This window comes from Apodemus sylvaticus, chromosome 20, assembly GCF_947179515.1.
Source record: "Apodemus sylvaticus chromosome 20, mApoSyl1.1, whole genome shotgun sequence".
Taxonomy (NCBI): Eukaryota; Metazoa; Chordata; class Mammalia; order Rodentia; family Muridae; genus Apodemus; species Apodemus sylvaticus.
This window is the reverse complement of record NC_067491.1, coordinates 47,147,401-47,173,076: the sequence shown is the minus strand read 5'-3', so window position 1 is coordinate 47,173,076 and position 25,676 is coordinate 47,147,401. Positions and strand designations below refer to the sequence as shown.

The 25,676-nt window shown below is 42.2% G+C and overlaps 1 protein-coding gene across 2 annotated transcripts in view; it reads left to right on the top strand.

Annotated features, from left to right (window-relative positions):
- Washc3 (WASH complex subunit 3) overlaps nt 1–14,600 on the top strand; it is a 43,558-nt gene extending 28,958 nt beyond the window's left edge. For both annotated transcript variants that reach the window (XM_052165027.1, XM_052165026.1), the window contains exons 6-7: nt 4,500–4,564; nt 14,345–14,600. In XM_052165027.1, coding sequence (XP_052020987.1) covers nt 4,500–4,564; nt 14,345–14,429 — 150 coding nt within the window. In that variant the 3' untranslated portion in view covers nt 14,430–14,600. The remainder of the gene's footprint in view (nt 1–4,499; nt 4,565–14,344) is intronic.
- Nucleotides 14,601–25,676: the final 11,076 nt, after the last annotated feature.

The window sequence follows — 25,676 nt, the reverse complement described above, 5'->3', positions numbered from 1 at the left end:
CAAATGAAAATGGTTGAGACCGTCTTGCGGTGTAACCCAGCCTGGCCCCAGTCTGGGATCTCCTGCCAGAACCTGGGGATCTGGTTACAGATGTCACCTCCCCTCCGTTCCCTCTGCAAAGCAAGTTCTGTTTCCCTGTCCACTCAGAAGACTTTTATTACGCTTGCTCTATGTAAGGAAAGAGCTTCATATTTTCCACTTCTTATAACTAAATTATTGGATTCAAATTCATAGAATGAGAGACAGAAAAAAAAACCCTAAAATATAAGGATTTGTTTTTGTTATTTTTTTTTTTCAAGAATCATGGTCCTCTTCTACCCCTTTGGATCTAAAACTTTAGGAAAATTTCAACATGGTTTTATAGAGAGATTTAGTAGCTTGGTTTTCATTAGTGCAATAACAGATATGTGTAAATATTGGTAGGCCTGGAAACCTTCTGAACAGTTTTTGTGATATAAGAAACTAGTATTTAACCATTAGTACTGCCATCCTAATTTCATTAGCGTGGCTTCTTTACACACTTTCTCCAGTGACGCAAATGCAGACATGAGTTTTTGGAACGCCAGCCCTATGGCTGCCTTCTCTCTCCTTCGTTACTTATGTTGGACAAACTGCCCTCGTCACCTGCCAAAAAAAATCCCACAGTTCGGTAGACTTCAGTTTTTGAGGTCTCTTGTGTCCTCCTTAGACTACCGTGTTGTCTCTTCATGATTAGAAATTGGACACTTCTGTTTGATGGTTAACAAACCAGACTCTGTTACTTGAAGTCCTTCCTAGCAAGAATGTAGCAAGCAGCAGATCCCCGAAGGACCCTGCAGATACAACAGCAGGTCCCGCATCCATGGAAAGCAGGCCCAGTTAGTGGTTTTGTTTTCTAGCGTTACTTTATGATATTTACATTAAGGTGTGGTTAGAAGCCTCTGTAGGGCAGAGGATTGAAAACTGGGTGTGTTTCCCTTTACCTATGTCAATATACAAATGTGCCAGGGTGGGGGTGGGGGGTTCCCAGGACTTTGTTTCTGTGTTCTTTCTGTTACCAATTCCAGAAAAGTATGGTTAAAATGTGATGCTTCAAACTCAAGATGTCCATTATTCCTCCACTCTAATCAGTTCCTCAGATCTATGAAAATGGGAGGTTATCTGATTTTACCAGCATCCATGATTTTCATCCCTGAATCCCCCCCAACCCTACCCCCACCCCCCTCACCCCCCACCCCCGCCACACACACCCCCTCCCTCTCTTTTGCCCCTTGTGCTATATTTTAGGACAGTCTGCTGTGGGAGGATTTTTTTTTTTTTTTTTTGGTTTTTTTGTTTTGTTTTTTGTTTTTTTGTTTTTTTTTAAAAAAAAAAACCCTTTTTCTTCCCTTCTGTTTTCTGGATTTTGTCATTTATTTTTGTGACCTTTCCAGTGATGTCCCGTGGCTTATGCTAACATATGATAAATAAGTCACATAGTTGTGTTTGTAGAAAGACCTTATAACATTAAATCATGCTTAATAGAAGCTGAGAGGTTGTTTGGTTCTTGTTGTTTTTAGGAAATATGGCACGAACTCTGTTCTTTTCCCCTTAGCCGTAGGACATCGGTGCTTTTGGAAAATGAAATGTTCTAAACTTCTCTCATTCAGTTATCCTTAAATAGTTAAATAGATCAGTCGCCACCCACCCGCTACTCTCTCAACTCCAGCTCATGTCCTTTTTTTTTTTTTAACCCACTGACTCTAGTTTAGTGTGGCGAGTCTGTGCAAGGGTATAGGGTTCCCCCACCCCCACCCCGCAGGAACATGGCGGTCTCTCAGTGACCCTCCCTCCACCCTCCATCCTTTCTATAAGCAGTGGTGCTTGGTGAGCCTCTCCCGATTCTTGCTGGACTTTTGACTGGTCTGATCTTGTGCAGGTTCTGTGCCTGCAACCAGGGGAACCTAGAACTCATCTGTGCAGCACTGGCCAGCCCCCCAGCCTCTGGCGCAGTCCCTCTACCCTGTCTTCATCCATGACCATCCCCTAAGTCTTCATGGGCAAGGTGTGAAATAGATTTCCCTTCAGAGCTGAGCTCCCCCACAGGCACTTCCGTTCTGTGCTTTGGCCAGTTGTGCCTCTATTAGCCACCATTCACTGCCAAAAGAGCTGCTCTGGGAAGGGTGGAAGCATGCTAATGTTGTAGTATAAATGTAAGTAGTATATTCGGGTTTTCAATCTATTTTACCCAAGTCTTAGCTTTAAGAACTAGACTTCAAAAGTAAGCTTACCCTGGCCTCTCAGTCGTTCATGTCGAATGGGTGATTCAACATTGCAGTTGTCTTGTCTGACTCCCTAAGTTATCAAAGGCTCGGACTTTTATCTCATATTTTCTTTGTCTCCCAGATTTATCATAATTTACTTCTCAGAATGCAGTAGCTCTGCCTCATGGAAAATGGTCATTTCAGGGGAACCGCTATGGAAAGCATTCTGGGTTGGAATTATTAATTCCTGTTCGTCTGATATTTAGGGTACAGTTAAGCAGGATTGCTTGAACCTTTTCCATTTGTGAACCCCCTTTTCCTGAAAATCTTTTTACATAACCTCAGGCATATCTACATGTAGATATAGATACCGATATCAGGTATATAATCAGATATGTACTGATAATAAATAAGTCTTGAAAAATTGTTTAAAAACAATTCATTAGCATATACATATATAATTTTCTACATCTTAAAGATTAAAGCAAATTTGCATTCTAATGAATTGATGTGCTTATTTCTCTTTCCATAAACAAAACTTGGTTGAATGTTTATTCTGTGGGAGTATCAGATTTTTTTTCAAAGACTCATATTTTAATTTTCTAATCAATGACAAGAACACCACTTCATATAAACACATGGTAAAAAGTCGCAAAAGTATGTTTCAAGTTATTTCAGACATTTTAATTCTGTTTTAATCATAATCCCAAATTCATCGAACATTTTGTGTGGGGGCCTATATGTAGGTACACCCACAGAGTCCAGAAGAGGGTGTCTGGTCTCCTGGAGAGAGAGATACAGAAGTTGTGGGGGTCTTTGCATACACCAAGGCCACAGAGGAGTCTTAAGGGCCTGGGGAAGGATCTGGTGTGATCTCAGGCATACAGAAATTCAGGGGTCATCTGGGCTATTAGCTATCTCTCATTCTGGTTGGGGAGCTTGAGGGAACCCCTGAGAATACAGATCACCCCGGCTATTGGCAACCTTCACTCACTCTAAGACTTGTGGGTGGAAGGCATGTTATCCATCTCTCCCATGGAAGAGACAGTTGTGTGTTTAATGGTCCTGGTCCCCCTGGTGCCTACGCGTGAGCACAACCACCTTCCTGTTCCAACACATTGTGAGCTGCCTGGCACTGGCGCTGGGCACCAAGCGCTGGGCCTCCGGGAGAGTGCAAGTGCTCCTGCCCACTGAGCCCTCTCTCCGGCCCAACACATTTGTTTAATGAAATTCAGAACTTCAAACACTTGAGCACACTACAACCCAAATCATACACACTCATTGGACATCTGCGGATGCTCATTGGGTATGCTGAGGAACAGGAGTAAGAAATTATAACAAAAGCTTGTTTTCCATAAGTTACACTGTTGTTTCTGTAAGAGCAGAAGCCTTTGAATATAAGCTAAAAAGGCACTGCAGCTTATAGCAAACAATGGTTTTGAACCCGAGCAGGGGTGCTTCAGGTAGCATTCGTAATGTCGTACGGTGTAATTTTGTGGACATAGCAGTGTCCGAGTGCTGGGTGTCGAGAGGCTTCGGTAGAGCCGACTGTCACAGCACAGGCCAGGACTGACGGCAACACCTCGGTGGCAACGTGTGTTTATTTCTGAATTAACTTTGGAGTGTGCTACTTTCCAAAACCATTTAGTGTGCTGCCAAAAGTTCTGTGACATATCTGCATCCGGTGACTTGAAGATGTGGGGTTTGTTGATTCAAATACATTTGTGTTCATTTCTGGTGTATCCCTTCTTATCACTTTAATATTCTTAACCCAAATGCAGGCGCTCGTGTGTATAATACACTGCTTAGATTCTGTGTTCCTGAGGTATCTAAATGAATCAGAGTGTTTGTTATTACATGAACAGTCACACTTAGATATGCTATGTTTTGGGAAGCTCTGAAATTCTTTATTATTATTATTTATGATGTATAGTGATCTATTCGTTCTATCCATTTAACCAAACTTCCTGTCACCTGAGCTCTCGATGCTTTCCGTCTTTTGGTGAAAATGTGGTCTCCTCGCCCTGCACAGCAGCAGCAGTAGCCATGAGGTGGTCCCGGTGACTCAGTTTGGGTCAGGTGGGTTTGATAGTGCTGATTCCATGAGGTCAGAGTAAGACGTGCTGCCGAGGTCGTTCGGGAGCTCTGCACACACATCCATAGCGGAAAATCGAGAGCTGCTTTAACCCTGAGGGTGCCTCCTGTCGGCCTTCAGGTTGTTCCTGGGAATGAGGAAGACTCTCTAATGACTGTATCCTTATCCTTGGTCTTTGATAGGGTGTTCCAGTGATGGCAATCAGAGACAAGATGATCTCGGAAGGACTGGACCCAGAGCTACTGGAGTGAGTAATGATTCTATAAAATTACATCTACACAGTAGGAAACGTGTCAACACATTTACAACAACAAAAATATTCCGAGCTCGCTCGCTCTCTCTCTCTCTCTCTCTCTCTCTCTCTCTCTCTCTCTCTCTCTCTCTCTCTCGTGCTTCGTATACAGTGTTTTATAGTTGAGAATATGATCATCATAAATCATGCCCATGCATTATTTTGTTTTGTTTTTTCGAGACAGGGTTTCTCTGTGTAGCCCTGGCTGTCCTGGAACTCACTCTGTAGACCAGGCTGGCCTCGAACTCAGAAATCTGCCTGCCTCTGCCTCCCAAGTGCTGTGATTAAAGGTGTGTGCCACCACCGCCCAGCTCCATGCCTTGTTAAAAAGAAAAGGAAATACCATAGGTTGCTAACACCAGCCAAGGCACACTTCAGGAGGTGAAATTCAGTATGGAGTCTCCTCAGATTTTGGTGGCTGGGCATATGTTGTTTGTTCTTGCTATTGCTGTTGTTGTTATTGTTGCTATTGTTGTTTTGCTGCTGTTGTTGCTTTTGCTGTTTTGCTGTTGTTGTTGTTGCTGTTGCTGTTGTTATTCTTGCTGTTGTTATTGTTGCTGTTGTTATCATTGTTGCTGTTGTTGCTGCTGCTGCTGTTGTTGCTGCTGTTGTTTTGCTATTGTTGCTGCTGTTGATGTTGCTGCTGCTGCTACTGCTGCTGTTGTTTTTCCTCAGACTGACTTTTTCTTTGGCAGTGATGTGACAAGATATTATCTACCTCAGTTTCTACTCAAGGCTACAACACATAAGAAATATATTCTACCGTGACCTAGTTTAAGCCAGTCCAAGACATAACTAGGATAAGCAGTAGTCCTGGTTATTATGAAACAGATGCCAGTTTATATGTGTATTATAAAATGTCTTTTAGAAATGCTGAGAGATGATGGCTCAGAACATGGATAATAATTCATTCCATCCGTGCCAACCTTGCTATGTGGGTCATCTCAATAAATTATATATCTTAATGGGTTCTTCACAACTCCTCTGCTTTACAAGCATGCAGACACTAGTGAAGAGTCTCTCTAGTTGGCGCTTTCGCTTGCCCTGTGTTACCCGGGCATTCAGACTGTGCTAGCAGTATGCTTTGGAATTTTTCTTGGCCCCAGCACTTGAGGAAAAGGTGTGCATTCTGGAAATGAAACCCTATAAAAGTCATCTTCTTGTATTTTATTTTCAAAAATGTAAAATCCAAGAATGTCTTTAAACCTGCCAACAATGGATTTTCCAACGTGTATGTTCATTTGGTTTGTTTCCAAATGGCAAAAGAATTGCCTGCAATGCTGTGGCTTGGTGACTTGAACAAAAGGTATCTGCGTTGTTTAATATGTGTTCTGGAAATTGTTTCTGACATTTTAAAAGTAGATGAATTGTGGCGTGTAGTTTAATAAGAATTGGACATTTGGATTTAATCTATTTTGGTACTCACTTTGTATAATTGTAAGTACATTTACCATGGATTGAGACTCTTTTTGCTTCTGGAAATACACAATAGGCCATAAATAATAGCGAAGATCAAAAATGACCTTTAAAATGGCTACGTTCACTCTGGGAAGCCAGTGTCCTGTGAGCATCTGCACGGTCTACATCTCCGGGCTGTGGTCCACTTGTTTCATTTCCTCTGCATCCCAGAATCTCTACGTGTAGTCCTTTATGCAGCAGCTATGGACGCTCCAAGCTGAAGTCACCTTTCCTCTTCCCCACCGCCTCAGTCTCTATGACTTCAGTGTCACGTATGCGTGGTCACCATATGCCTACAGTGTCACGTATGCGTGGTCACCACATGCCTACAGTATCATGTATGCGTGGTCACCACATGCCTACACTGTCACATATGCGTGGTCACCACATGCCTACAGTGTCACGTATGCGTGGTCACATGCTTACAGTGTCACGTATGCGTGGTCACATGCCTACAGTGTCCTGTATGCATGGTCACCACATGCCTACAGCCCGCTCCTGCTCAGTCTGCCTCTCATCACCTCTCCTGAACTATGACAGTAGCACCTGATGTGGCCCCAATCAATACGCGTGGATTCGCTCAGCACGTCGTTCTTGCCTTCAGCATTTCCTTTCTAACTGTGTGTAAACGCTTTCCCCATCATGTCCTGGATGACTTCCCCAGCTCCTCCTGCGTCTGTACATTTCTCTTGTGCAGCCATTGCAAACGACCTGTATTTATCTGAACCTAGCGTCTTCCTAGTCCCTTTTGGCATTTTTAAATGATGTCTTCACCTCCTCAGAACTCCTTTCTTTCCCCTATCCTGTTGGCCTAGCTAGCTCATTGTTCTTCAAGAGGATTCGGTTATTATTACCTAAGAGGTCCAGGGGTACAGTACGCTCTTATGTCACCGCTAGCAAATTTGAGTGTATGTCCTTGTCTATAAATGTGGAGAACATTCAGCTGTGATGAGACGGGCGCCGTGTTGTGGGGTAGGATTACAGTCACTGTTAGCATGGCCTTAGGAAAGCTTCCACGTGGACAGCCTAGAGGCTGACTTCTGACTCATTACCTCATGGGTATGTGTGTGGCCACCTCGGGCACTGCTTGGAGTGGACTGGCTCACTGAGAGTCACCACAACCATTCTCATCTCCATTTAGTTTAGTATCTGTGGAACGGCCACCTTGTTCAGAGGCCTTCTGGTGCTGCGGAATTGGGTTTACACCTGTTAGGAAGCTTCACCTGGGCAGAGAAGTCTGACATCGAGTAGGGAGGGAATGTGCCGTCCAAGGGAAGCACAGTTTTATTTAGAATCTTAGCTACAAAGTAAGCCTCCTCCAAGAACCTGCAGTAAAAAGTGTCCTGATTCTCTTTCCTTTAAAAGTATAACTTTAATACACTCTGTATTTTTATTAGCTTCAGGTAGTGAGACAGACTCCTATAACTGTCAGGAGTGCTGGGCTAGATCTGTCTGTCCTGAACAGAGAGACACCGAAGCGGAGAGAAATAAGCAGCAGTCAGCGAGCCTGCTGTCTGTCAGCGAGCCTGCTGTCTGTCAGCAAGCCTGCTGTCTGTCGGACTGGCTGCTGTACAGCCAGAGTTGGACGCTAAAAGCACACAGCTTTAAAGTAGAAGTTATAAAGAAGGGAGGCTCTACTGGAAAATTGAGGAAGTGTAGCCTCGAATTTGAGATGTCTGTAAAATTGAGAAAAGTGGTTGATCGTTGCTGAACAAATATTTATTTGACACTTCCAGTTGTTTTAATTACTTGTTTTAAATCCTGGGCTTCTCAAATTTTGTTTTGGTGCTACTGGCATAAGACAAGATGGAAAAAAAAATCCCTGTCACACTTAAGAGTTTGAGGGGGAAATTGAAACTTTTGGTTCCTCTTTATTCAGAGCTTAATCTGCTTTAATGCTGTATCTAGAAATACAGATTGAATAGTCATGCTTTTAAAATGCTCCCAGTCAGTACCTACATTTTCTTCCCAGGAAACAGAAGCTTCCGCTTCCATGGCCCTGAGCATAGGTTCAGGGTATGGGTGTTGCCAAGCAGTGATGTCTGTGCCTCTGGGATGACAGATTGGCCTGTACCCCTGTGCATTTTAGGAGCAAGTTCCTGGTCATTAGGGGAGGCGCAGGCTCAGTCAGACAAGAGGCAGTCAGCCTGAGGCACTGGGACTGCCTCTCCCCATCTCTGCAGCCAGGGAGTCAGCAGTGAATGGGAACAGAAAGGCCCAGCGAGTGCTGGGCCGGCAGTGAGTGTTAGTGAATGGCAGCTGTGATTTGTGAATGTTTTAATGAGGAATATGTGGCAAATTCTAAACAATGGATTTACCAAGCCTTGAAGTCATAACTTGTTTGTGATCCTGAGTCGCGTGTATACCCTCATGTTTTCAGCAGGCGTATTTCATACACAGAATATCATTTTTTAAAATTACACTCTATTTTCTCAAACTGAAAACCTCTACTTCCAGCTATGTAGCAAAGAACAGACTTTTCTTTTTTTTTTTCTTTTCTCTTTTATTGAGTATCTTCTTCATTTACATTGCCAATGGTAAACTTTCCCAATTTCCCCCCTCCCAAAAGCCCCCTTCCCCTCCCACCCCCTACCTTACCCAACAACACACTCCCACCTCCCCCCCACCATCCATTTCCCTTTGTTGTGGCCTCTATTGAGCCTTCACCTGACCAAAGACCACTCTTCCCACCGATGCCCAACAGGGCCCTCCTCTGCCACATTTTTGGTTGGAATGTGTACCGCTTGGTTGATGGTTCAGTCCCTGGGAGTCTTGGGGTGTCTGGGTGTCTAAAGTCATTGTTCTTCCCATGAGGCTGTAAACCCCTTCAGCTCCTCTGGACCACCCTCCAGATCCTCCATTGGGGACCCCAAGCCCAGTCCAATAGTTGGCTGCTAGTTTCTGCCTCTGTACTTGTAGGGCTCTGGCAGGGCCCCTCTGGAGACAGCCATGGCATGCTCCTTTTGGTACATGCTTCTTATTGTAGTGTCGGGGTTTGGTGACTGTTTATAGGATGAATTTCTAGGTAGGGCAGTCTCTGGGTGGCCTTTACTTCAGTCTCTGCTCCATACATTGTCTCCCTTATTGCTCCTGTGAGTATTATGTTCCCTTTCTCGGAGGAACCATAGCACCCTCACTTAAGTCCTCCTTCTTCTGGAGCTTCCTGTGCTGGGTGAATTGTAACTTGTTTGTTTTGAACTTTTGGACTAGCATCCGCTTATCAGTGAGTGCATACCATGTGCGTTCTTTTGTGACTGGGTTACCTCGCTCAGGATGACACTTTCTAGCAGACTTTGGGGATCAGATCAGGTGCTGCTCACTGGGATGGTGTCTTAGTTTGGCTTCTATTGCTGTGAGGAAACACCATGACCAAAAAGCATGACCAAAAAGCAAGCAAGTTTAATTGGCTTACACTTCCAGATCATAGTTCATCATTGGAGGGAGTCAGGACAGGCACTCAAGCAGGGCTGGAACTTGGAGACAGGAGCTGATGCAGAGGCCATGGAGCGGTGCTGTTCTGTGGCTTGCTTCCCCTGGATTTTTCAGCCTGCTTTCTTATAGAACCCAGGACGACCAGCCCAGGCATGGCACCGCCCACCGTGGTTGGGCCCTCCAGGTGGGCCCTCCCTCACTGCTCACCAATTAAGACAGTGCTCTGCAGGCTTGCCTACAAGCAGTCTAATGAAGGTATTTTCTCAATTGAGGCTCCCTCTTCTGAGATGACCCTACCTGTGTGCAGCTGACATAAAACTAGACAATATGGACAGGATGGAGCTAGGGCTACAAATATTCATGCTCCCCTGACAACCAGAGTAAATACGAGTGGCCATTTTATTCAACTCATCATGAAACCACAGCGGAGATAGGGAGAAAATGGGAAACTCTGATAAACGTAGCAAAATTTCCAGAGAAATTCCATACTCATCAGTGTTCTTTTTGGCTCCCCCGCTAGCTATCTGTCTTAGGGTTACTGCTGTGAACAGATACCATGACCAAAGCAACTCCTATAAGGACATTTCATTGGGGCTGGCTTACAGGTTTAGAGGTTTAATCCATTATCATCAAGTCAGGAGCATGGTAGCATCCAGGCAGGCATGGTGCAGGAGGAGCTGAGAGTTCTACATCTTCATCTGAAGGCTGTTAGCAGAATACTCACTTCCAGGCAGCTAGGATGAGGGTCTTATAGCCCACACCCACAGTGACACACCTCCAATAGGCTACACCTTCTAATAGTACCACTTCCTGGGCCAAACATATGCAAGCCAACACACTATCCAACCATCTAACAAACATTAGGGGTAAACTGATTAAGATAGATCTCAATTCCACAACTGCACAATTCCAAAACAATAGGTGGATTTTATTTGGTCTGACGTTTCACTCATTCAGTATTTTTGTGTTGCCAGCTCTCAGTTACTGACTAGCAGCTACTGGCAAGAATATATCGGACATTTGTGCTGGGAAATGTACCCTGGGGCTCACAAGTAATAAATAGACACTCCATCACTGAGCTCCACTGTCGTCACAACTTTGAGTTTTTAACTTCTGTTATTTTGAGAATTAAATACACAAATGCTCTTTTTCACCATTTCCAAGCTTCCCTCTGCCCTTGAGCTCCTTCTGCACCACCAACTCCCTCTCAAATGTATGACCGCTTCTATAATTGATATAAGTGTACGTATATACACATATATACAATGAGTATTATATGCATGTACGCACATGTACGCATGTACACACACATACACATACACATACACACACACTTCTATCCATCCTGCTTTGTCCGCTTAGTAGAACTTGCTCACGTGTGTGTTTTTAGGCTGGCCACTTGAGCTGGAGAAGCCAATTTTGCCTCTCCGAGCTGCCGCTGATTTCTGTAGCTGTCCATCTAGGGGCGGGGCCTTGAGGTTTGTATTTAGTCAGTGCTGTGTCTGTTCAGACCCTCAGTGTCCTCTCTTCCCTCAGGAGCACCTGTTGCTATACCACAGAGCTCCCATAAGCCACTAATTGACAACAGTATCACGTGACATTGAAAATCCATAGGAAAGCCATTTGAGTAAATGCTCTCTCTTCCACCTTCTGCTCAGCCATAGTTATTCTAACAATATTTTGTTGTATAGTTTCCACTAAATTCAACTGATTTAGATGTAAAGAAAATTTAAAAAGTGATTTCAGAGTATCTGTATAAAGATTTGTTTCCAAAGAATATTTATTTGATTTGTATATCCTTCAAGTGGCAATGGTTTTAAGTGCAAAGTTAAATTTTTATTTAATGAAAAATATTAGATCAACAATCTATGTGTTTTACACTCTCCATGTTCAGAATTACAAAACCCATATAGATTAGCTTGAGCCTTAGGGGAGGTCGCTGGCTCCTGGTGTGAAGGGCAGGCATTGGAGACCCAGAGTCTCAGGACGGCTGAAGGCTGACATTCTTCTGTCTGCCTGCCTCATCACGACATGTGTCTCCCGCTCCTGAGGACGGTTTCAGTTGAAATGCCAAGGCCCACGGGATCTGTGAATAACTGCACTGACACATTTTCTTCTTATTAGTGAATGTTGATAGTGTAATTTGATCACATGCACCCCGTTCCTTTCTCTGTGTTCTCCTCTCCTCTCCTCACCAGTAGCCCCTGGCTCATTTTCATGTATTTCCCTCTACCAGGTTTTACATATGAGAAAATATGATGCTTATCTTTGAGGGGCCGGCTTATCTCGTCTAATACACTGGGTCCAGTTCCCTGCAGGTGGCATAATCTCGTTCTTCATTGTGTGTGTATGCGTTTTACTTATTCACTAGTCCACTGATGCACACCTAGCCTGATGATTCTATAACTTGGTTATTATCAGTAGTGTAGCAATGAACATGAGCATGCAGCTACTGCTATAGAGAGCTGATTGTGGTTCTTTTGGAAATATATATTCTCAAAAGTGGTATGTATGAATCAGATGGAAATTCTGTTTTTCAATTTTTAAGGAACTTCCATATTGATTTTCCTCATAACCAGACATTCCTACCAGCAATGAATAAGCTCACCCAGCCCCCAACCCACGCCCCACACAAGGAAAATAAATTGATAAAAATAGAAGAGGAAGAAGTCAAATTGTCATGAGTTCGCAGGTGCTATGCAGATGGTCTGGTGGTTTCCAGACCCCAAGGCCCCCACTGCAAGCCTCTGCACTCCTGTAACCTGCTACTCTGTTCGGAGTGTAGATAACACAAGATCTTACTGGGCAGGCCAGTATGACCATGAACTCACAGCAATCTTCCTGGCTCAGCCTCCCAAATACTGAGATTATAGGCGTATCACCCTATCCAGCCAACCCTTTTCTTAAATAGCATTTATTTTAGGTAAATGTGTATATTGCTTCATTTGCTTGAGTTGACATAGATAATGAAATCATTTTGATGTAGTATTGAAATAATTCCCTATAGTAACTTTTTCCCTTTAAAATTAACAAAAATGGAAGGTAGATGTGGTTGGTGCATCCTTTAATCTCAGCACTTAAGAGACACACAGATGGATCTCTGTGTGTTCAAGGCCAGCCTGGTCTGCACAGGGAGTTCCAGAGCTGTATGGTGAGACTGTCTCAGTGGGTGGGGGGGATGTTAGACATCAGCTGTAGAGCAGAGAGAAACATGAGGAGAAGTGTCCTGTATCATGTCCACCGCTTCTAGAGCTGTTGCCTCGGGGAAGGGCGACCATTAGTATTTTAGGGTTACAGAGTGTCAATCAAACCTTCAAAACTCTTCTTTGGTGGATTCATATGACTGCCTTAAAGGCGTAGTCGAAAACAGCTCAGCACATTCACTTACCTTATATGTGACAGGTAGGAGCAGTGCTAGCATTTTGCTGTTGTTGTTGAGTGACAAGCCAGATGTATTCAGATTAATAAGCCATATTTTAGCCATACTTTTGAGTAGCTAAAAGTAGCAAATAAGACTATGTATTGCCTCATGTTGGTGATAATTTCTACTCAATGTGTCTTCTGAATCCTTTAATAAGAGCCAAGGGCCCTGATGCAGAAATGAACGTGGTCATTTTAACTAGAAGCATGTAGCTTTCTCTTTTGCTTTCCCCGGCCGTGCACTTTCCTTTCCTGCCTTGCTTTCTGGTCCGAGTGACCGGAAGCTGAGTGAGAGCCCGTCAGTGGTGAGTAGATGGCTTCCTGGCACACACACTACTGAGGCCCACGAAAAAGAACTGTGTGTGGGGAGTGGGCCAAGGGGCGGGGCACATGCTTCTGGGCGTGGTATACATATGAGTGTAGGTGCATACATGCACATGTGTGCTTGTCCAGTGGAGGTCAGAGGACAACCTCGTGTGTCATGTCTCGGGTGCCTTCCACCTGTTGTTTGAGACAAGGTCTCTCATTGTCCTGAAATGTCACCAAGTAAGTTAGACTAACAGACCGGAAGGCTGCAAGAGCTCCCTGCCCCCACTTCCCACTTCACTGTCAGTATCTCTGGCCCCGTGTGGTCTGGGGGCTGCAAACTCAGGTCTCACACGTCCAAGGCACATGCTTTACTGCCTGAGCCATCAGCTGAGCCTCTCGGAGTGATTTTAAAAGCCCTGTTAAGCTTTCATTTTGTTTAGTATAGCACACTCATACGAAGTTTGGGTGTAGGCGATCTGTGTTTCCTGTTGTGCTGTCTTTGAGACTGTAATTTTTTTTTTAACCAACTCATACTTTTTATATTCATGCTCTAGAATAAAAACACAGAAACAAAAATCCCGTAAGTGAAAACATCCCGTAGACAGTAAGAACCTTCTTTGGCCATGCGCTCCTCCCTCACAGAACTTCCTTATTGCCTGTGCTTGTGAGCTCTGGAGTCTCCACAGCTTTCACTCCCTTTCTGTTCCTGACCTCTCCTCTCCGCACCTCAGTGCACTCACTCCCAAGGCCGCAGGCAGGAGCTTATCCCTGGGCAGCCAGCCTGTATGGATCACATCTCTGTCTGTAGTTGTGTCTCCATGGTAATGGGATGCAGAAAGTGCTGAGGGAGCACACTGGGTCAGGGCTGGCAAGTGTGCCCAGCCTCTGCAGGAATAGCACTTAATCCCCAAGCACAGTGCTGAGGCCAGGGAGCCTCAAGCAGCACACTGGGGTGTGGCTGGGGTGTCCTGCTGGAGGTTCCTGGGAAAGGACACAGATGTGGCAGGTTTATTAGCAACGGGATTCCAGGATGAAGCTAATTTACAGTTTGTAAGTGCTTTCTTCAGTTGGGGAAAAAAAAAAAAAAAACCTTAAAATTTTTCCCTTCTTTTTCAGGAAGCCAGATGCTCCGGTGCCTAATGGCGAAAGTGAGAAAGCCATAGAAGAAAGTTCAGATAGTGACTCTTCCTTCAGTGACTGAGCTGGGCTGTGAGAATCACACAGAATGTGGAGGGATGTATTTACGTTCTAGGGAAGAGCCTAAGCTCTGATAGCTCTCGGTGATAAAAATCACCAACTGCTACATACCTACCCCAACCTTTCTCTGTTTAAAAATAATGATAATAATAATAAAGCATTTATAATCTTTCCATATGATTTGTTAACCAAATAAAATGCTCTGAAGTTAACAAGAGAACAACATAAATTGCTACAAACACTGTGAATAATAAGATGGGTTCGATGAACATTCTAAAGTGGAGTTAGTGGGTTTACTGATAAAAAATAAGAGAATGGGACTAAGTTTTCAATTTAGTGAATGTTAGTTTGAAAATTATTGTGTATGTTTTTATTTTGTAAACTTATTGAGGAAAGTTCTGATAGAAATTAGTACTGTGGTGAGATTTCCAGTCAGTGTTGGAAACTTATACACAGCTATTATGGAATTCACTGACAGTATTTGATAGCATTTGTGTGTGTGTGTGTGTGTGTGTGTGTGTGTGTGTACATGCATATATATAGAAAGAGATGTATATCTTTAAAGTGTGTATGTATGTATATGTATATGTATATATATATATATATATGCCTTAGCCAATAGTTTATATATTACCAAAGTCAGATATATTATTGTATCTATTACTAAATAGAAATAGTGGGGTGATTACAGTGTGGTTCAGAGTGCAGAGTCATCACTGTCATCGACTCTCTCCTTGACAGAACATTACATTTCTGAAGTTAAAATGTTCTCACTTCACCTTGCAAGTAAATCTTCATAACAAATTACTTAAGCACAGCCTAGAAAATATCTACAATGCCTAGGTGGAAAGATGTATAAAAGTGCTTGATTAGTAGGGTTCTTTTATATAGATCGTATTCACAGACCTATAAATTCACCTCACTCCAAATCCCCACCTTCCCTGTTTTTAAGCTCTTGCTTTAGCAATACATTTGTTAAATTAATAAATATCAATGTATTATTTTTCACTAGTCTACAGATTCTATTGAGATCCACTGTTCTGGTCAGGTCTGTGGGTTTTGACAAACATATAATGGCTTCAACATTATAGGTTCATACAAAGTAACTTTAGCTTCTTCCAAATCCCCTGTAGTCCATACTCTCTTCTAAAACAGACAGTAGAGAAAGCAGACGGTAACCGTCAGTTTGGCCTCGGGTTCAGCTGCGACAACAGGAAGGATAGTGTGTCTTATTAATCTCGTATCGTATTTTAAGAGTATGGTTTGATATCCTCTTTGAAGTCTTGGAGGGGAGAGTAGACAACATGGAACTCAGGCAAGTTTCACAAGATTGAAGGACATAACGATCAATACAGTAAAATCAACTGGGAGTGTCCCCAGCACCGTTCCCCATGAAGCTTCTAAGGGAAAATGGGTAGCTTTAAGCCTAGGGAGGGAGAGAGGGAAGGAGAGAGGGAAGGAAGGTGTGGGGGGAGGGAGAAAGAAAAGAAAACATGCTTGGAATAAAATATGTGGGAAGGCAAGGGAGCTAGTATTAGAAACAATCCAGGTGAGGCTCAGAAAGACAAAATAACCAATGTGAACAGGCTTCCACTGACTGGGTATTGGAACGCTGGAAGATCAATTCAAAATAATAACTACTAGAAGTTGAAACACTGTCAATACATGTCTTTCTCGTTATCCAGGTCCATAGTTTCACCAACCAAACTGATTCACTCCAAATCTCCATCTCCAATCCAGGACACACACACACACACACACACATACACACACACACACACACCAGATTTGCTGCAACTCCTTTGATCCTGGGTAGCATCACCTGGGAGTCCAAAGTGCTCCAAAGTCAAATTCTCAGTTGCAACTACCGTTTCTCCGAAACCTGTCCTCCTTTGTGCTGTTGAGTTCAGTAATTTGTGCCTGATCAGCGTGGCCTTGAATCCATTATCTGCCCAGACCACACCCCTACACACACACACACACACACACACACACACACATGGACACACATGGACACACACTTGGGAATCCCTGCTAGCCATTATGTCAGCAAATTTTCTGCTGCTGTGACAAAATGCCAAGGCCTAAAGTAACTCGTCAATGAAACACACTGATGTCAGTGGCAGGTAGGCATGGACGCTGATGCAGGAAGCTTCTCACCTGCAAAAAGGTGCCAAGGAAGTGAACTCAGAGTGGGACAAGGTTAGAAACACTCAAAGCCATTCCCCGTGATGGACCTCCTTCAGCATCATTCCCCCCCCCCCCAAAACAGCTCCACCAGCCAAGCGTCACATGTTTAAATACATGAGCCCCCGGTAGACAGACTTTACTGAAAGTATGCAGCACCAACGTCATGAAAGATGAACCCTACTCAACTGCAAAAGAAGCAAAGGCAGCCATTGTGGAAATCAAGGGAAATAGGACTCAGCTGTACCATTCCTCAGTGTGCACCTGGAGTTCCTAGCTGGTCCCTCTCTTGCTGTGATACAACACTGACCAAGCCAACTTGGGAAAGGAGAAGGTTTAACTCCGCTTGCACTTCCAAGTAACGGGCTGTCAGTGAAGGGAGTCAGGGCAGTCGCTCAAGCAGGAACTCAGAGACAGGAACTGATGTGGAACCACAGTCCCCTTCCTGGCTCAGCCATCTTTCTTACATAGCCCAGGGCTAGCATCTCTAGCTAGTAGCCTGGGCCACCTTCTCACATTAATTAGTAATTAAGAAAAGTATCCATCATGTTTAGGAGTGACATATATATAATTCTGGACCCTGAATTGTACTACTTTGGTATCTTTATAATCTAAACTCTGTCTGCCCAGTTCAAGGAGATTGCCAAGCTGTCCTACATATGTGTGTGTATGTATGTGTGTATGTATGTGTGTGTGTGTGTGTGTGTGTGTGTGTGTGTGTGTGTGTGTGTATTCGTTCCTTGGATTTGTTTGTTCTTTGTGCTCTTTGTCTGGAATGACTAGTGATTTGCTTGGGCTTAATTATTTGGTTTTGAAGCCTCCCCCTAAATTTTGTGATTTCAAACTGTCTCTTAAGCTAGGGATTATTCAGAATGACTAGTTCCTTCTCCTGAGGGCTCTATTCGGTTCATAGGTAAAGTTTTTCTACTGTGGCCCATGGGGACTTGCAGCACCCAGCCTGGGGACGCCCCAGATTTCTCCCTTTGTGCTTCTTTTGCAGCCTTGACCATTTGTCACAACCACACGCTGACTACAATTTAGCGAAAGCCCCAGGGAGACTCTTTGTCGCCGGCTTGTTCCGGCTCCTCTCTCTAGCATTCTGGGCCCTGAATTGTACTGCTTTGGTATCTTTATAATCTAAACTCTGTCTGCCCAGTTCAGGGAGACTGCCAAGCTGTCCTAAGTGCTTCCCTGAACACCGTCCTCGAAACTGTACCATTCAGTGTCTTTTGTAGGAGAACGCCTGTACTGCCTGATTTGCAATATCCAAAAGTCAATGTTTGAGAAATGTTTAACTTTTTAAAGAAAAGATTAATTTTGTTTCCATTACTCCCTCACGGCTGTAAGCATTTGAGGTCATGGAACTGGAGTTATGAGTATGGAGTTATGGAGTTGTTAGCTATGAGGTAATGAGTTACCACCTCGTTACTAGTGATTGATGAGCATCCCCCTCGCCCTGTCCTCTGGAGGAGCAGCAAGCATTGATTAACCACTGAGCTATCCCACCAGCTCCCAATGCTTTAATTAGACTGTAAGCAGACTGTTAATTTAATTGCAACCTTGGCCTTTTCAGCTAAGCTAACAGAATAGGGCTTTGTGCGTTCAGGATATGCAACAGTTATTGAATGAATGAGGCCCCATTTCCTCCCGTTTTCATCAATGAACTTTTTGTATGCCATATTATCTATTCTGGTTCTTTCCCTAAACAGGAATTCTTTACCCATTGTCCTGTGGTCTATATACCTCCATATCATTTCTGAAATGTTCATGGAAATCACCAAGAAACCCCCATGAACATACTGGCCCCTTCTTCAGTAGACCCTCCAGGCAATTACATGTCCATGTCTAATATAGATGTCTGAATTGTCTTCAGAGGAAATGCCTCGTATGTTGCATCTGCCAAAATATCATTTCATTACCTGGCCCTGATCTAATTCTATAATTTATATCCCACAGACTAGAAAGTTCTAGAATTGGCTAATATTGGCGTATTGGCTCTGTTTTCCAGTCCATCTTCTAAAATTGCCTTAAGAAACAGTTTCCTTATTCTGATCTTATTGAAGGACAACTGAATTCAGTCTAAGGTTGATGTCTATGCCAGGACACAGAGCACAGAACTTCTCTGTCATGTCCCAGATGGTCTTCCTCATCCCTGTTTACCACATTTGGCCTCTCAAAAAGCCAGAACAACATGACCTGAGTGCAGTGGCACTTGCCATTCCAGCACCAAGGAAAAAAGAAAAAAACAAGAAAAGAATTTACTTTTTAAAAAAAAAAAATCTGCTAGCCACGTGTTGGTGGCACACGCCTTTAATCCCAGCACTCAGGAGGCAGAGGCAGGTGGATTTCTGAGTTCAAGGTCAGCCTGGTCTACAGAGTGAGTTCAGTCATGACTACACAGAGAAACCCTGTCTCAAGAAACAAAAACACAAGCAAATCTGCTGTGGTATTAAATGTAAAAACTTTTTAAAATGGAACTAGTTGTACGTAACTATTCTGTTAATATCATTCCCAAATTAAAATGCAGTATAAGAGGCCACATAACTAGTCACAGCATGTGACCTGCCTGCTACTGATATGGTTTTGTTCAGTGTTTGATTTTATCTTGATTTTGTTCCTTTGTTTTTATATTTTTTCCTTTGGGACTTTTTTTTTTTTTTGATAAAGATGGGATTTCTCCTTTTTATGTAGTAGGCTTCGTATGTGAGATGCAGAGCGCCTATAATTCAGGGAGCCCGTGTAACACCCAGGACCTTTTAACCTGCCTGCTCTCAGCTCCTGGCCGGAGCTTCCCTCACTTACACTGGTAAGGGAAGTATGAGAGAAAAAAGTTTCCTCATGAGGCCTTGTCTTCTTAACTGGAAATAATCTCAACTGCAGGCAAGAGGCAGAATAGCACAGTGAACTAAGACACCTCTGTCTGGAGTCAGTTTACAATTTTTGTGCCTTTCTCCCTTGTTTCCTTTTATTGAGAATAGATTTTTTTTCTCATATATCCTGACTACGGTCTTCCCTCCTGCTGCTGCCCCCAACTCCCCCACCTCCTCTCCAACTGAGATCCACCCCCTTTCTTCTTTCTTAGAAAACAAACAGGCTTCTAAGGGATAATTAAATTAGATAAAACAAAACTTAACACATCGTACTAGTCCAGTATAAACAAACAGAAGGAAAAGAGTCCCCACCCCAAAGGCACAGGAAACAGAGATGCACAGAACCACTTATTCCCTAACTCAGGAATCGTATAAAAAACACAAAACTGGTAGCCATAATATATACACAAACCCCTTTAGGGTAAAAGAGAGAGAGAAGGAAACAGAGAGAGACAGAGAGAGAGACAGAAAATATTTTATTCTATATAATAGAAATAAATAGAATATAAATATGTGTAATAAAAATTTTTTTAAGCCAGACAGTGGTGGCACACGCCTTTAATCCCAGTACTTGGGAGGCAGAGGCAGGTGGATTTCTGAGTTCAAGGCCTGCCTGGTCTACAGAGTGAGTTCCAGGACAGCCAGGGCTACACAGAGAAACCCTGTCTTGAAAAAAAATAATCAAAAAAAAATTAAAGACTTGTCAAGATATTAGGAGACAAGAAACCTCCAAAGATGCAGTTGAGTTCATTTTCTGCTATCCATCTACTGCTGGGCACACAGCCTACCCTTATGAATAGTTTGTTTCTCCAGTGAGACTCCCTTGGAGAAAACTAAATTTTCATTTGCAAGTGGTTATCAATTAGAGATGGCTTCTGGGTTAGGAATGAGGGACATTTCTTGTTGGTCAAAGGAAAAATACACCAAGAAGAACTCTCAATCCTGAACATCTATGCTCCTAATGCAAGGGCACCCTCATTCATAAAAGAAACTTTACTAAAGCTCAAAGCACACATTGCACCTAACACAATAATTGTAGGTGACTTCAACACTGCACTTTCCTCAATGGACCAATCAGGAAAACAGAAACTGAACAGGGACACAGTGAAACTAATTGAAGCTTTAGACCAATTAGATTTAACAGATATATATAGAACATTTTATCCTAAAGCAAAAGAATATACCTTTTTCTCAGCACCTCATGGTACCTTCTCCAAAATCGATCATATAATTGGTCACAAGACAGACCTCAACAAATATAAAAAGATCGAAATAATCCTGTGCCTCCTATCAGATCACTATGGAATAAAAGTGGTCTTCAATAGCAACAAAAACAACAGAAAGCCCACATACACGTGGAAACTGAACAATATTCTACTCAATGATACCTTGGTCAAGAAAGAAATAAAGAAATCAAAGACTTTTTAGAATTTAATGAAAATGAAGACACAACATACCCAAATCTATGGGACACAATAAAAGCAGTGCTAAGAGGAAAACTCATAGCCCCGAGTGCTTCCAAAAAGAAAATGGAGAGAGCATATACTAGCACCTTAATGACACACCTGAAAGCCCTGGAACAAAAAGAAGCTATTTCACCCAGAAGGAGTAGAAGGCAGGAAATCAACAAACTCAGGGCCGAAATCAATCAAGTAGAAACTAAGAGAACCATACAAAGAACAAAACCAGGAGCTGGTTCTTTGAGAAAATCAACAAGATAGATAAACCCTTAGCCAGACTAACCAAAGGGCACGGAGACAGTATCCAGATTAACAAAATTAGAAATGAAAAGGGAGATACTGAGGAACAACAGAAACTGAGGAAATTCAAAAAAATCATTAGATCCTACTACAAAAGCCTATACTCAACACAACTGGAGAATATGGAGGAAATGGACAGTTTCCTAGACAGATATCCGACACCGAAACTAAATCAGGATGAAATAGATTATATAAACAGACCCATAACCCCTAAAGAAATAAAAGGGGTCATAGAAAGTCTCCCAACCAAAAAAAGCACGGGACCAGATGGCTTCAATGCAGAATTCGATCAGACCTTCATAAAAGACCTAACACCAATACTCTTCAAACTATTCCACAAAATAGAAACAGAAGGAACACTACCCAACTTGTTCTATGAATCCATAATTGCACTGATACCAAAACCACACAAAGATCCAACAAAAAAGAGAACTTCAGGCCAATTTCCCTTATGAATATTGATGCAAAAATACTTAATAAAATTCTTGCCAACTGAATCCAAGAACACATCAAAACGATCATCCACCATGATCAAGTAGGCTTCATTCCAGGAATGCAGGGATGATTCAATATAAGGAAATCCATCAATGCAATCCACTATATAAACAAACTCAAAGTAAAAAAAAAAAAAAACAAAAACAAAAAACATATGATCATTTCATTAGATGCTGAAAAAGCATTTGACAAAATTCAGCATCCTTTCATGCTAAAAGTCTTGGAAAGAACAGGAATTCAAGGCCAATACCTAAACATCATTAAAGCAATATACAGCAAACCGGTAGCCAACATCAAACTAAATGGAAAAGAAACTTGAAGCAATCCCACTGAAATCAGGGACTAGACAGTCCTATCTCTCCATATCTTTTCAATATAGTACTTGAAGTTCTAGCTAGAGCAATTAGATAACATAAGGAGGTCAGGGGGATACAAATTGGAAAGGAAGAAGTCAAATTATCACTATTTGCAGATGACATGACAGTCTACTTCAGTGACCCAAAAACTCCACCAGAGAACTCCTACAGCTGATAAGCAACTTCAGCAAAGTGGCTGGTTATAAAATCAACTCAAGCAAATCAGTTACCTTCCTATACTCAAAGGATAAGCAGGTTGAGAAGAAAGTTAGGGAAATGACACCCTTCACAATAGCCACAAACAATATAAAGCATCTTGGTGTGACTCTAACCAAACAAGTGAAAGATCTATATGACAAGAACTTCAGGTCTCTGAAGAAGGAAATTGAAGAAGACCTCCGAAAATGGAAAAATCTTCCATGCTCATGGATTGGCAGGATTAATATAGTTAAAATGGCCATCTTGCCAAAAGCAATCTACAGATTCAATGCAATGCCCATCAAAATCCCAACTCAGCTCTTCACAGAGTTAGAAAAAGCAATTCTCAAATTCGTCTGGAATAACAAAAACCCCAGGATAGCTCAAACTATTCTCAACAGTAAAAGAACTTCTGGGGGAATCAGTATCCCAGACTTCAAGCAATACTACAGAGCAATAGTGTTAAAAACTGCATGGTATTGGCACAGTGACAGGCAAGTGGACCAATGGAATAGAATTGAAGACCCAGAAATAAATCCACAGACCTATGGTCACTTGATCTTCGACAAAGGAGCCAAAAACATCCAGTGGAAAAAAGATAGCCTTTTCAACAAATGGTGCTGGTTCAACTGGAGGTCAGCATGCAGAAGAATGCGAATTGATCCATTCTTATCTCCATGTACTAAACTTCACTCCAAGTGGATCAAGGACCTCCACATAAAACCAGACACACTGAATCTAATAGAAAAGAAACTGGGAAAACCCTTGAGGACATGGGCACAAGGGGAAAGCTCCTGAACAGAACACCAATAGCTTATGCTCTAAGATCAAGAATTAACAAATGGGACCCCATAAAATTACAAAGTTTCTGTAAGGCAAAGGACACTGTCAAAAAGACAAATCAGCAACCAACAAATTGGGAAAAGATTTTCACCAACCCTAGGGCTAATATCCAATATATACAAAGAACTCAAGAAGTTAGACCCCGGGGAACCAAATAGCCCTATTAAAAATGGGGTTCAGAGCTAAACAAAGAATTTTCACCTGAAGAAATTCAGATGGCCAAGAAGCACCTTAAGAAATGCTCAACATCACTAGTCATTAGGGAAATGCAAATCAAAACAACCCTGAGTTTTCACCTCACATCAGTCAGAATGGCTAAGGTTAAAAACTCAGGAGACAGCAGGTGTTGGTGAGGATGTGGAGAAAGAGGAACACTCCTCCACTGCTGGTGGGGTTGTAAGATGGTACAACCACTTTGGAAATCACTCTGGCGGTTCCTCAGAAAACTGGACATGACACTTCCAGAGTACCCTACTATACCTCTCCTTGGCATATACCCAAAGGATTCTCCCGCATGCAATAAAGACACATGCTCCATTATGTTCATAGCAGCCTTATTTATAATAGCCAGAAGCTGGAAAGAACTCAGATGTCCCTCAGTGGAGGAATGGATACAGAAAATGTGGTATATTTACACAATGGAATACTACTCAGCCATTAAAAACAATGAATTCATGAAATTTTTAGGCAAATGGTTGGAGCTGGAAAATATCATCCTAAGTGAGGTAACCCAATCACAAAAGAATACACATGGAATGCCATCTCTGATAAGTGGATATTAATTAGCCCAGAAGCTCTGAATACCCAAGGCACAATTAGCATAACAAATGACTCCCATGAAGAAGAAAGGAGAGGGTCCTGATCCTGGAAAGGCTTGATCTAGCATTGGAGGGGAGTATCAGGACAGAGAAAATGGAGGTGATTGGAGAATAAGTGGAGAGAAGAAGGTTCATGGGACATATGGGGAGGGGGGAACTGGGAAAGGGGAAATCATTTGGAATGTAAACAAAGAATATAAATAAAAATATATAAATAAAAAAAAAAGGAATGAGGCCATGTGTCCATTTAATTTTCACTGAGGCTCATGGGCCACCGAATCTCAGGCTCTTGGTCACCAAGCAGTGTAGATTTTTTTTTAGATTTTTTTTAAATCACTATAGCTCTGTACTACAATTTGAGGTAAGAACTGGTGATACCTCCAACAGTTCTTTTATTGCTCAGGATTATATTTAGCTGGTGTGTGTGTGTGTGTGTGTGTGTGTGTGTGTGTGTGTGTGTGTGTGTGTGTGTGTGTATTTCCAAACGAAGCCAAAAACTGTCCTTTCAAGATCTGTTAGGAATTGTGTTGGAATTGTGATGGAGATTGCATTGAATCTAAAGACTGACTCTGGTAGGAGAGTGGTTTTTACTTTATTAATCCTATCAATCCATGAGCATGAGAAATCTTTACATTTTCTGATCTCTTCATTTTTTCAATGTCTTAAAGATTTTTTTAGTCACACCAGTCTTTTTAAAAATTTATTTATTTATTTCATGTGTATGTGCGCACACTGTCGCTGTCTTCAGACACACCAGAAGAGAGTATTCGATTCTATTACAGATGGTTGTGAGCCACCTTGTGGTTGCTGGGAATTAAACTCAGGACCTCTGGAAGAAGAGCCAGTGTTCATAACCACTGAGCCATCTCTCCAGCCTTCTCCACAACTTTCATCATGAAGGGAAATTTATTTTTGTCAAGGCCTATTTGGCATCCAATGAGATGATCATAAGGTTTTTGTCTTTTAGTTTGTTTATATGGCGGATTAAATTTATTGATTTACATATGTTAACCCATCCCTGCAGCTCTGTGGTGAAACCTACTTGATCACGGTGGATAATCTTTTTGATGTGTTCTTGGAATCAGTTTGTGAGTGTTTTATTAAGAATTTTTGCCTCTATGTTCATAAGGGAAATTGGTCTGTAAATCACTTTCTTTGTTGAGTCTTTATGTGGTTTGGGTATCAGAGTAACTGTGGCCTCATAAAACAAATTGGGCAATGTTTCTTCTGTTTCTATTTTGTGGAATAATTTGAGGAGAGTTGGCATTGACTCTTTGAAAGTCTGGTGGGACTCTGTGCTGAGACCATCTGGCCCCAAGATTTGTTTCAGTTAGGAGACTTTTAATGACTGCTTCTACTTTACTAGGGGTTATAGGTCTGTTTATATAGCTTATCTGATCTTTATTTAATTTTGGTTTGTGGTACTATCAAGAAAATTGTCCATTTCTTTTGGATTTTCCAATTTGGTGGAGTACAGTTTTTAAATTATGTGCTAACAAATCTCTGGATTTCCTTGATTTCTATTCTTATACCCCCTTTTATCTCTAATTTTGTTAATTTTGGTATTCTTTCTCTTCTTTTTGGGTAATTTGGTTAAGTGTGTATTATTAATCTTTGTGATTATCTCAAGGAACCAACTCTTTGTTTCATTGATTCTTTGTGATGTGTTTGTTTGGTTGATTTTATTGATTTCACCCTGCATTTGATTATTTCTTGCCATCTAC